This window comes from Natrix helvetica, assembly GCF_964273705.1.
Source record: "Natrix helvetica genome assembly, chromosome: 8".
NCBI lineage: Eukaryota > Metazoa > Chordata > Lepidosauria > Squamata > Natricidae > Natrix > Natrix helvetica.
The window spans coordinates 1499182-1512024 of NC_138559.1; the positions used below are offsets into that span (position 1 = coordinate 1499182).

The 12843-nt window shown below is 50.9% G+C and overlaps 1 protein-coding gene across 2 annotated transcripts; it reads left to right on the forward strand.

Annotated features, from left to right (window-relative positions):
* The first annotated feature begins 32 nt into the window (after positions 1–32).
* Positions 33–11918, forward strand: TSR1 (TSR1 ribosome maturation factor). Of its 2 annotated transcripts, none has more exons than XM_081960963.1 (15): positions 33–193; positions 1611–1714; positions 1814–2030; positions 2833–2967; positions 3963–4384; positions 4475–4637; positions 5786–5955; positions 6126–6328; positions 6556–6718; positions 7270–7383; positions 8109–8241; positions 9066–9182; positions 10543–10683; positions 11166–11291; positions 11393–11918. In XM_081960963.1, the coding sequence occupies exons 1-15, from the start codon at positions 91–93 to the stop codon at positions 11569–11571; spliced, it is 2490 nt and encodes an 829-aa protein (XP_081817089.1). In that variant the 5' UTR covers positions 33–90; the 3' UTR covers positions 11572–11918. The 2 variants fall into 2 exon arrangements, with proteins under 2 accessions (XP_081817089.1, XP_081817090.1); XM_081960964.1 differs by having other exon boundaries at positions 34–193; positions 11217–11291.
* The last annotated feature ends 925 nt before the right edge of the window (positions 11919–12843 follow it).

A 12843-nucleotide genomic window follows, 5' to 3' on the forward strand; every position in this document is an offset into this window, starting at 1 on the left:
AGAGACGCGGCGGCCCCAGAGACGCGCATCCTAGAGCGGCGTAGTCCAGTCCTTCGGTGGCGTCACTTCCGGCGCGACGGCGGCACGGCCATGGCGAAGCAGGCAGCCGTCCACCGCGTGGGCTCCTTGAAGCAGCAGAACAAGCCGCACAAGGCCGGGAAGCACCGCGTGAGCAGCGCGCGGAGGCAGGGAGGTGAGCGCGCGGAGGGCCTCCTTTTTCCCGGTGGTGGTGGTGGTGGTGGTGGTTTAATTTTGGGATAAGGTCGAAGAGAGCCTCCAGTCCAGGAGCAGTCTATCCCAATTCGGCGTCTGGGTGCCTTCAAGGTCGAGGCATTCTGGACATTCAAGACCAAAGAGGCTGAGATGGAGAAGCGCCAGTCTAGGTCTCTCCCACCGTGGCAACTTGTGGACTCCATCCCCCAGAATCCCCCTGTCAGCCTGGCTGGGCTGAGGAATGCTGGGAGTTGAAGTCCACAAGACTTCAAAGGGGAAATCCCCGGTCTACTCTATGAGAGAAAAATCCCATTTATTAAATCCTCGCAACACAGAGACAAGTCTGGTTCATAGTTCAAAAAGGTTTATTGACAGAAAAATAAAAAGTGTTTGCAAAGGCAGCCTCCAAGTCTCCTCCCAAGTGGATTGAGTACAAGGAGAGCAAAGAATAGCATTCAAACAATACATTTTCTACACTCTACGCCTAAGAAACTCTCCCCCTCCTGCTCATTCATTTACGTTGTTTCTTTCATCGTTCCATACTGTAAAGCAGGGGTGTCCGAACTTGGGAACTTTAAGACTTGTGGACTTCAACTCCCAGCATGCTGGCTGGGAAATTCTGGGAGTTGAAGTCCACAAGTCTTAAAGTTCCCAAGTTTGGACACCCCTGCTGTAAAGGGTCAACTTGACAATTTCTTGAGAGGCCCCTGTCTCTTATTTGGTTTTTTTCTGGTGCCTTTCGTCTGAGCAGGTGGCTTCCTATCTAACTTGTACGTAGATGCCTGTAAACGGCTTGGGATAACAAAGGTTATCTTGTCCTGTTTACTGAACACATTCTGTGGTTAGCAAAACCACAGTAACCTCTTACACCTTTTAGGGGAAGAATATAATGGCGTTCACATTTAACATTGTAAAAGAATACAAAAGAAACCTTTTAACATTTTATAAAAGAGTAACTTAACATCACTTCAACTCAAAGGCAGACCCTGCCATTTTTTTGTCCTCCGAGGAGGAACAGGCAAAAAGCCAGCAAATTTCCTGCCAGGAAGAAGAAAGAGGAAGGGAGAGGAGGAGAGAGGGTATAAAGGGGAAGAGGAAGAGAGGAGGAAAGGAGAGGAAGGGAAAGGAGAGGAGGAGAAGAAAGTAGAGAAGGGAGGGAGGGAGAAAAGGGGAAAAAAAGTAGAATAGTAGTAAAATAAAATAGGTGTATCGGAATGGTAAGCAAAACAAATTTTAATTATATATCTTAATTTCTTATATGGAAAAATAAATGTTTAAAAGGGTTAAAATATAATAAGAAAATTAACTAGATGAATTTATACCTGTAAATGTATGAGATTAAAAATGAAAAACTTTAAAAAAAATCTCCTGCCATTTCACCCCTCTTCCTTCTCCAGGTCGGGTCCCGGTCAAGACCTTCACTCGTCAGGTAAAACGTAACGGGTCGAAACAGGACCGCAGGCACCGGGCTTGGCAGCTCCGCCGGCAACACCAGGAGGCTGTGAGTCGTCGGCAGCAGCAGAGAGCAGGGAAGCTGAATCTGGGCCGCTTGCTCGGAGAGAGGAGGAGCCTCACCTACCTTGGTTTTCTCTGTCTGCAGGTGTTAGAGGAAAAGCGGAATTTGGGACGCAAGGATGGGCCACCACACCTGATGGTCCTGGTGCCGCTGCATGCCCAAACCGATCCCCAGGCGGCCTTGAGCCTTTTCCGGAGTAACCAGGATTCGGTTGTGTTCCCAGCAAAGGGGGGGCCACCTGGTTTTGCCCTGCTGTGTCCCCGGTCCAAGCTGCGCTGGCGTTTTGTGGTGGCTGATGCAGGTGAGGGCCTCATTTTTCAGAAGTATCTTGGCAGCTTCTACACGTACAAAATAGTTCTACGGTCTTTCCTACATTTTCCTGGGGTATTTCAGAGAGTTGTAAGATCTTTTTTTAATTTTTAATTTTATTTTAAACACACAAATACAAAGACATAGACTACTATATTTATACAACACACCGGAACTTCATGTTCCTTCTTATAGCAGTTTTAGATCGGTACGTATTTTTATATACAATATTTTCCCTCCTAATACCTTACCATCGAGTTTCACCATTTTTAACCCTCCTATTTCATTATCATTTACTTATCTACCTATATTACCACAAACAAACTTTATCCCTCTTTTATAACATTTATCCTTTATTTGTCATTTTTCTCTTTCTTAGGTACTTATCGTTAATCTGTGTTTCTTTCCTCCAGCCACCTGTACCGTTTTCCCCATACCAAATAATATTCTGTCTCTTCCTTTCCTTGGATTTCTTTTGTTAACTTGTCCATCTCAGCATAGTCAAGAATCTTTCTTATTATTTCATCTTTACTTGGTGTTGACTTATTCTTCCATCTCTGTGCGAATGCAATCCTAGCCGCTGTAATTATATGTAAAACCAGATATAGGGTCTCTTTTTTATATTTAGTCGTCGTTATATCTAATAGGAATGTCTCGGGTTTCCAATCAATTTGACTTCCTGTTACAGGTTCCAGCTAACTTTTAACTTTTTTCCAATATTTTTTGGGTCACCTTGCAAGTCCACCATATATGATAGTATGTTCCATATAATTTCCATAATTCTTATTCTCCAGGAAGCCTTCACGCAGTGCTGGATCTTGCCAAAGTGGCCGATACTCTCCTTTTTCTGCTGGATGCTGCAGATGGTTGGGATGCTGTTGGTGATCACTGCCTCTCCTGCATCTTTGCACAGGGTCTCCCCAGCTATGGTGAGTCTGGTGCCCAATGCAGCCCGTTTTTCCATTCATCCAGTAAGATATGAGATGTTTGGCAGGCTACAATTCTTGCTGTAAAGCTGCCTTGTCTTCTTGTAGGACTTGGGAACTATGCTTAGTTTTTTATAATTAACCCAACTATATGAAATATCTGTTCCCTGACACTAAATTTGGGTCTTTGATTTTTAAATGAGTTTGCTTCCCCTGATTCTCTGTAATTGTTGCTACTGCTTTGTTGCTACTCTTTTCTCATTATATTGTGCCATGGTGACACAGTGGTTAGAATGCAGTACTGCAGGCTTCTTCTGCTGACTGCCTGCAGTTTGGCAATTTGATCCTCACTCACCGGCTCGAGGTTGGCTCAGTCTTCCATCCTTCTGAGGTCAGTAAAATGAGGACCCAGATTGTTGCAGTCATTATGTGGACTCCATAGACCCCTTCAGAGTGTTCTGGCTGATATCTGCAAAACCTGGCAAAGAGTCTCGAAGAATCACGAACCAATTAAGCGAACTAATGGTCTCCTGCAAACTCCACTCCCCTTTCGCTCCTCTTTTATTCCCTCTGGGAGGGGCCATTCATCCTTCACCTGTGGCCTTACTCCCAAGTCGACCCCTGTTCTTTAGCTGTTCCCTTCGTCTGGCAACTCTGAGTATGCGCACACTGGGAACAGGCTCCAGCTGTTCTTCTGCCCCACTGATGTCTGACTCCAAAGGCAGCTGATAACTGTCAAATGGCCCTGGCCCCCTCTCTGCCTCCGACACAGAGCCCTCATCAGAGCCTTCCCCAGAGTCCAGGACTGGCCCATCTTCCTCCCCAACCTCTTCACTGTCTGAATCTGCTGGCGGGCCACAACAGAAAGGGCCGTGAAGCGGTATTTAAGTCTAAGTGCGACTGCTACTGCTAATAGCAGCCTCGGTGATGATCCAGAGGAAAAGGCCGATTTCTCCAGCTGTCCGTAGTTAAGCAAGCCTTCCTTTTGTTCCCTGCAGGCCTTGCTGTTCAGGGCCTGGCTGAGCAGCTGCCAAAGAAGCAAACGGATTCCCGGAAAAAGCTCGGCAAGGTTACGGAGAAGCGGTTTCCTGGCGCCAGGCTTTTTCCTCTCGACACCGAGCAGGAATCTGGGCTGCTGCTGCAGCACCTGGCGAGCCAGAAGCAGCAGCGCCTGTCATTCCGAGACCGGCGGGCTCACCTGCTGGCTTCTGCTGCTGAATTTGTGCCCAGCTCTGAGAGTGCCACGGTGGGGACCTTAATGGTGTCTGGCTATGTGAGGGGAAGGAGCTTGAACGTCAACTCCCTGGTGCACATTGTTGGGCATGGAGACTTCCAGATGAGTCAAATGGACGCTCCCCCAGACCTCTTTGCCCTGAACCCAAAGTGTCCAGGAGGACAGCTAGCAAGTAGGAAGAAACAGGTGGGGCCTCTTCGTGTGCAGGTGTGACTGGGATGCTCCTCCCCCTCCAAAGGGTGTGTGGTCTGAACTGCTCTCCTGTGCCTTTTGCAGGTTGACCTTAGTAGCAGCGCGGCCACCGAGATGGAGGGAGAGGTGAAGGTGCTGAGCAAGTCTGACCCTGCCAAGCAGGAGTCTCTGCAGGCAGAAGTGGTTCCGGATCCAATGGAAGGAGAGCAGACCTGGCCCTCGGAGGAGGAGCTGCAGCAGGCTGAGGGTCAGTCAGAGATGACTTAGGACAGGTCCTGACTTAGTTCATGGGCCAAGGACTCTCCCAACTTAGCAGCTGTAAGACCTTTTCAGTTCTGAAAATTCCCCAGCCGGCCACTCCTAGGACTTAAAGTCCACAAGTCTTAAAGTGGCATGTTTGGAGAGCCCTGCCTTAATCCACGTTTCCTTAAATGGGTCCTCCAGGTTATGCTCTGTACTGATAGCCGTAGCTTTTAATTCCACTGGCTAAGGTGGAACTAGAAGGAACCAGGTTATAGCTTAACTCTGATGTGTGAATGTTGCCTGTCCTCCCTCAAAAGGGCCAGCTATCTAACCACGATTCCATTGAGGGGGTTGGGGCCCTGTATATCTGCCTCTCAAGCCATTTCTTCAAGGGCTCATTCTTATTACTGGCTTATTGTATTATAAAACACAGAATATTATATTTCATTGCAGTGGTATTCATAAAGTATTGACAAGAGGCATTAAAATGTTGACAATTAAGATAAAGCTTTAAAGATAATATTAAAAAAAACCTTGAAGGGCTTAATGTTTTTCAAGTATTCTTCCCTTGGTGGCCTGGTTTACTCTGTCAAAACAACAACAACGACATTCTCAGGTCTTCAGATTCTTGATCGGGCCACAAATGGTGCCAGGCTGGATCGGACCCCTGGCCTAACCACCCCACAGTCTGCCCAGCCTAGAGATGCCCAAGGAAACCTCCTGGTCTCCAAGCAGGTGGCCTTCTGTCATCCTAAAGGAGGATGTAAGGAGTGGCTAAAGAGGCTGAGCTTGTCAATCAGAAAGGTCAGCGGTTCAGCGGTTCAAATCCCTAGTGCCGTGTAACGGAGTGAGCCCCTGTGACTTGTCCCAGCTTCTGCCAACCTAGCAGTTTGAAAGCATGTAAAAATGCAAGTAGAGAAATAGGAACCATATTTGGTGGGAAGGGAACAGTGTTCTGTGCGCCTTCAGTGTTGAGTCATGCCGGCCACATGACCACGGAGACGTCTTCGGACAGCGCTGGCTATATGTTCCTTGCTATATGTTGAAGAGGGATGGGCTCTAATAATTTACACTGACGAGAGCAATGCCTTATTATTTTCTTTTTATGGAGGGAGGTTCTCCGTCTGTAACTTTCTCTCCTACCACCCACAGAATCTTTTAAGCAGAGCAAGAAGGTGGCCAAGAGGGTCCCCAAAGGCACATCTGCCTATCAGGCTGCCTGGATCCTGGACAAGGCTGAATGGAGAAATGGCAGTGAGGAGGAGGAGGAGGACGAGGAAGAGGATGGGGAGGAAGAGATGATGCAAGAAGCCATCTCCCAGGTAAGGGAGTTGGCATTGTTTGATGGTAGCTTGGCAAAGAGCCTGTGCAGGATGAGGCAGCCCCACTGGCAGGTGGGGGGCTTTGAAGGCAGACGTGGGTACCTGGCAGGGGCTCAGGCCCACAGACTGGGGAGGCCTCCTCCTCTCCCTCGGTGCTTTTGCTCTGCCAGGATGGGAGCAGCAGTGTGGAGGAAATTGCTTCAGAGGAGGAGGAGGAGGAGGACTGCGAAACAATGACGCTGCCTGAGACGGAGCAGGCCAAGGACAAAATGGAGGAAGAAGCAGCCATGCTGGAGAAATACATACAGGAGCGACAAGAAGAAATGTTTCCAGACGAGGTGGACACTCCCCGAGATCTGCCAGCCCGGGTCCGGTGAGAGCCTCGGCCAACGGCCAGGGTTGCGGGAGGAGTTGCTGGGACCTTGTTTGGGGGCAGGGGGGGGGGGGGCTGAGTCAAGGCCTGCCCTGACTGCCCAGGTAACTTGCCCTGGGAGGCTGATTTAACCTGGAGGCTGTGCTGGGTTGCAGGGAGATGGGGAGAGGGCAGCTGGTCCAGGGGTTGAAGAGAAGGCGAGGGAATGATTCCACTGGCTTCCTCAGGTTCCAGAAGTTCAGGGGACTAAAGAGCTTCCGAACATCCCCCTGGGATCCCAAGGAGAACCTCCCCAGGGACTATGCCCGGATCTTCCAGTTCCAGGACTTTTCCCGGACAAGGAAACACACCTTCCGTCAGTTGGAAAGGGAGGAGACCAATGGAGCTCAGGTCGGTCCTTTTCCTCCCATCTCACTCCGCTCAACAATTGCGGCTTTTACATTGTTCATGTTTTTAAAACAATCACAGTTATTGTACTTTTACAAGTGTTACCTTTCTATACTTTTAGAGTTAGGCTTTAATTCAGAGGTGTCCAACCTTGGCAACTTGTAAGACTTGTGGACTTCAACTCCCAGAATTCCCTGGCCAGCCACCCTAGTGGGCACACCTGCTTTAACTGTGTGGAGTATCCAAGCACTGACCCGAGAGCCTCGATTGACTCCTTGGAGTGTTCCCTCTCCAGAGTTGTATCAAAGCATTGGGGAGTTTAATGGGAGCCGCCTCTTGTGAGAGGTCTTGGTTTCATTTCTAGAAGGGGGGGGGGGAACTAAACCAAGCCCATTTTACCATCATTGCCGTCAACCTGGTTTTTGAGGAGGGGTTTTCTGTGCTTTAGGAAAGACTTTAAGCAGAGTTGAATCCAGCTTCATTACCTTCTGTGCTGGGGTGTGGGGGGGGGGGGCAGGATTCCCACGTGACCTGCCTCTCTGCTCCTCCCGCAGGTCGGCTGGTACGTTACCCTCCACCTTTGCAATGTCCCGGTTTCTGTTCTGGAGAGTTTCCAGCAGAAGCAGGAGCCTCTGGTGCTTTTCACATTGCTCCCCTATGAGCAGAAGGTGAGTCCCAAGGAGAGAGAGAGGGGGGTGGGGGTGGGGGTGGGGGCGCGTCATATTCTTTTCTCTGGGGCAAGGAAAGCCTGGCTCGACCGTGACTGGCTCAGGGACCTTCAACAGGCACGGCTAGCCTTTGTGTCGTCACATGCCGAAAGCGCACACCTCCGCACTCATGATGTAACGTGCGTGGGCTACCTCCCCGGCGCCCTGCCCCGTTTTGCCTTCCAGGTTGGTGCAGGAGGCTTTCTGGGCCCAAAAGCCTCCTGCACCAACCTGGAAGCCAAAAATGGTCCGAGGGGGGGGGGGCAGGCGTGTGGCACGGTGTGTATGGGGGTGTGTGGTGCATTGCATTATGGGTGCCCCCTGTGCCCTGTTTTGGGCCTGGAAGGCCGCCTGCGCCAACCTAGAAGCCAAAATGGGCTGTGGGGGGCTCCAAAGTGCAATGCGAGCAGCCCCCCTGTGCATGCGCAGCAGAGACCCGAAGACCAACTGGCCGATGGGAGGCACGCTCGCATGCACGGAGGTGTTGGGCTGGGGTGAGGCCTGGGGTGCCCGCAGAGAGGCTCTGCCTGCCACCTGTGCCAGGCGTGCTCTAGGTTCCCCATCACGGGCCTAGAAGAGCGGACGTTTCTCTCCGGGGTCCGAATCAGCCCGAGAGCAGCTGAGGATCCCTTGGTGGCCTGAGCAGCTCAGCCTCTGATTCCTCTCCCTCCTTTTATGGTCTCCAGATGTCTGTGCTGAACCTTCTGGTGAGACGCCACCCAGGATACAGTGAGCCAGTGAAGTCCAAAGAGGATGTCATCGTCCATTGTGGATTCCGTCGCTTCCGGGCCTCCCCTCTCTACTCTCAGCACACCTCAGGTGGGGGAACTGTGTCCTCGACCCCTCCCAGGGGAGGGGAAGTCACTGCAGGCCCCTCTCTGAAGAAGGGATGGGAGCCATTGTGGGGGTGGGGTGGGGTTTCTCCCTCTTGATGACCTTTGGGCCGAGGAGAGTAGGAGACGGTCAGAAAGGGCTGGGTGGAATTCCCAGTATGGGTGGGAGGCGTTTCTGAGAAATAGGCCTTTGCAACAGGCCTTGCTGGCAGGGAATCAGCCACCCAACCCCCTTGGCTCAAATCTAGTTCAGAATGGAGGGAAATGAGAAGATGGCTCTGGCTCTTTCCTGCCCTCCTCTTGGCCCTGGGCATTTGGGAAAGATACTGAAACACTGTGATGGGTGAAACCAGAGGATCATTCCGAGTGAACAAACGACCCATCCCAAATCATCTTCCTTTGGATGCATCATATGAAGGCCTATGTCAGGTTTCTGAAAGATGCCCTAATTAATTCATGAGCCTCAAGCCACGTTTCAAAAGAAGAAATCCAGTCATTTATTAGGAACACCATTTCGGCCATATTCCACTGCAGTCAGATCTGACCTCATTTAAACAATACCCGCAATGGAGGAGCTACCAACTCAGACAAACAATCAGGCAGCAGCCTAATCACCAAGGCTGTCCATCAATGCTGACACATGCATATAAGCTGAGAGCAAACCCCACTCCCTTTCTGGCACTGATGACGTTACCTAGTTGGGTCATGAAATGTCTGCAGGAAAACAACCAAGCGACCCCTCCTGGGCTACAAAGACTCTCAGCAGTCAACCCAAACTAAACATGCAACCCCCCCCTCCCTTCTTTGCAGCGGATAAACACAAGCTGGAGAAGTTTTTCCATGCTGACACTGCTGTGGTGGCCACGATCTATGCCCCCATCACTTTCCCGCCTGCTTCGGTACTGCTCTTCAAACAGGAGAGTGACGGTGAGTTGGGGATTGGGAAGGTGCCTTGGGTCAATATGGGTTCCCCTGCCTTGGCATCCTCTGGTGAGCTGCTGCTGCTGCCACCCCCATCACCCCTTCTGCTGGCATTTCGTAGTGGCCCGCCAGTGGCCTACGCAGCTGGCAGCAGAGTCGGACCGTGAGGAGGTTGGGGAAGAACTTGGGCCAGTCCTGGAGTCTGGGGAAGGCTCGGACGAGGGCTCTGCGTCGGAGGCAGAAAATGGGCCAGGGCCATCTGGGAGTTACGTGCTGCCTCTGGAGCCTGACATCAGCAAGGCAGAAGAACAGGGGGAGCCTGTTCCCAGTGTGCAAATGCACAGAGGTGCCAGAAGGCAAGAACAGTTAAGACAAAAAGGGTGACTTGGGAGTAAGGCTTGGAGGTGATTGGCCCCTCCCATAGGACATAAAGGAGGAGCAAACGGAGGTGAGCCTTTGCAGGAAGCAATTAGTTCATCTAGTTGGTTCAAACTCTGAGAAGTCCTGTTTGATTCTGTGCTCTGTGTGGTCTTGCAAAACTAATTGGCAATTTAGGTCTTTGGCAGCGTTTCAAGGGAAATAAAGGTGGGTGTTTATCAGCCTTATCCTGAAAGACTTTGGCAGACTTCTGTCGGACTCCTTACAGACTGTTTGTGAATCATCACGGGCTGTGACCGACCATAATTCACTGCCGTTGAAATGAACGAGGGTTTGCGGGGGACTAAGATCGTGATGTATGCTTTCTCAGGAAGCCTCGGTCAGAGCACCTTTCTAGATTCTGCCTCCCTTAACCTGTTACCTGCAGACGGACCGGGTGATCTTACCCTTCATGCTGGAAAAGGAGATTCTCCGATTGTCTGCAGGGGGGGGCAGGGGGGGGAGACGTTCTTCTGCAGCAGTTGGGAAAGAGGAAAACCCAGCACTTTCCTATCCTTCTAGCTTGTCAGCTTTCACACTGGGTCCCCCTGGGGCCTAGAGGGAGAACGTCCCAGAGAACCTCCCTGTTGTCCGGCTGGGGGTGGGGGGGGCTTGCCAAGGGCTTGTGCGTTCTCTTGGGCTTATTTTGTTGATGTGGCCCAGATTCGTGTTAAAAGTTGCACGCAACACGGTAATAAAAGGTGTCGCTGAACTCCAGTTCCCAGCAGCCCCAACCAGTGTGCTGAGTATACGGTGGGCCGTCTGTGCCTTGGTCCCACTTGATGGCAGCTGAAACTTTGCCTTGGATTGAAGCCTCGGCCCTTTGCTGATCTCGGAGTCGGGGGGGGGGGGGGACTCGATTCCTCCGCAGGGCAAACGCTGGTTATCAATTGACCTGCCCGAAGTTGCACCCTGGAGTCACAGCGTTCCCACTTGGGCTTCTTTGCAGGAGCGCAGAATCTCTTGGCTACGGGCTCCCTGCTCAGTGTCGACCCCAACCGGCTAGTCGTTAAACGAGTGGTACTCAGTGGTCACCCGTTCAAGATTTTCAGCAAGCTGGCCGTCGTGCGCTACATGTTCTTCAACAGAGGTATGGATCTAGAGGCCCCCGGGGGTTTCTTTTGCCCACTGGTTCTGTGGGCTTGGGGGGGTTAGGGGGGGAGGGTGTCATGTAACCGGGTGGACATGGCCAACTTTTTTTCACTTTTTAAAATATTGTTTTTCCTGCTGGTTAGGGCGAATAGGCAGGAAAAAAAATGCTTTAAAAAGTGTGGGGGGGGAGGGGGCGTTTTCGACAATCGCACGGCTCATCCTTGGAAGCTTTTTTTTACTACTGGTTCACAGAACCAACGACAATTGTCCCTAGTGGTTGAGCCAAACCGAGAGGATTTCACCCCTAGGTGGGGTGAGAGAAATGGACCCATTCAAAGCACGTCACTCTTTAAGTAAGGATACCCAGCTCTGCCCACATGCAGTGTTGTAGGAAGCTCCTCCCTCAACACACCCACACAGTCCCTGCGCTGGGTCTCCTTACTGTATAGGACTTTCCCTTGTCTGTGTCTCTAACCTCAGGGCTTTTGAGCCCCGCTGGAGTCCCACTCCTCCTCCCTCCCTCCCCTGCAGAGGATGTCCTGTGGTTCAAACCAGTGGAGCTCCGGACCAAGTGGGGCCGCCGTGGCCATATCAAGGAACCTCTGGGTAAGCGGGTGAAAGCTTTTGGGGCAGCCCAGCAAATCTCCCTCCCCCGCTGGCTGCGTGCCCTGACTCTCCCTCTCCTCCTCCTCCTCCTCGGCTGCCAGGGACCCACGGCCACATGAAGTGCCAGTTCGACGGGCAGCTGAAGTCCCAGGACACGGTGCTGATGACCTTGTACAAGCGGGTCTTTCCCAGGTGGACCTTCGATCCCTACGTGCCGGAGCCCACAAGGTGGAGGGACGACATCCTGCCTGGCTTAGAAGGAGAGGAGAAAATGGACTAGCTGCTCCAGCTAAGGAACTATTTATGCAGGGAAAAAGACCATTTCCTACCAAAATAAACTTCTGAGGTGCTTAGTATTTCTTTTGAGGGTCCAACCTCTGGAGAAATCTGGTACCTATAAAGCAGCCAGCTGTCCTTTGATTTGCCTTAATATGTCTGGCATTTCACGGAGCCATTGGAGTAATGAACTTGCAAATGGGTTTGTGCAGGAGAAAGCGTGGCTCCAAGTAGCAGGGCTTCCTTCTGTAGCAGAGAGAGACCTTGGGACAACCACCCCTGTAAAGGAGTCTTCAGTGAGATTCCAGCCTCTTGGCTGACCGAGAGGAGAGTAAAACATATTTTACTATGTTCTTTGGTATTCCTCGTCTTGAAACAGCAGTTTTATTGAAACAGCAAAATTCCTTTATTGATCTGGAAACTACTTAACAGCTCAAGATTACTTGTAGAGCCGGTTGGATCAGGCGAAGATTAGTACACCTTTTTCCCCCCAGCTGCAGCGTCTGTGATGGTGAAGGTTCTCTGCTCACATTTCAGGGGGCAAAAAAATGAGTTGCATCCCTGGAGCGAAAACACCAAAATCTGGCACGGTGCAGGAAAGATACAACAGGTGCTGCTTGCAGCCCAATATATGCAAATGAAGTTCTTGATCCATAGATGGGATTGCTAGATTGTTTGCCAAGTTTCGCTTTGCGCTGCTTCAGTGTGGGTGTTGAATTGCTCATGTTCAGAAGCTGCAAGAGTTGCTGCATGGTATTTGTAGAAAGGCGCTTGTGGGGATTTTCTTTTAACCCTCCACTGACTTGAGGCACTAAAATCCGGCATAAAGGCTCGTACTCCCCTATACTTGTCCTTTTAAACAAAACTCCCTTGACATGAGCTGTATGGGAGTGAGAATTATAGGTGGCATTAGCGTGTTTGAAGCAGCTGTCTTCCTGTAAGATTTTGCCTGCCCCATGTTAGCAAGACAAACTCCCTGCATGAGTGTAAAATAAGGTAAAGTCGTACCTATGTGCTAGTGGTTTAGACTCTAGGCTCAGTGGTCATGTGGCTGGCATGACTAAATGCCGAAGGCGCACAGAACGCTGTTATTACCTTCCCACCAAAGGTGGTTCCTATTTTCCTACTTGCATTTTTTATGTGTTTTCGAACTGTTAGGTTGGCAGAAGCTGGAACAAGTCACGGGAGCTCCCTCTGTTATGCGGCGCTAGGGATTCGAACCGCCGAATTGCCGACCTTTCTATCGACAAGCTCAGCGTCTTAGCCATTGGGCCAC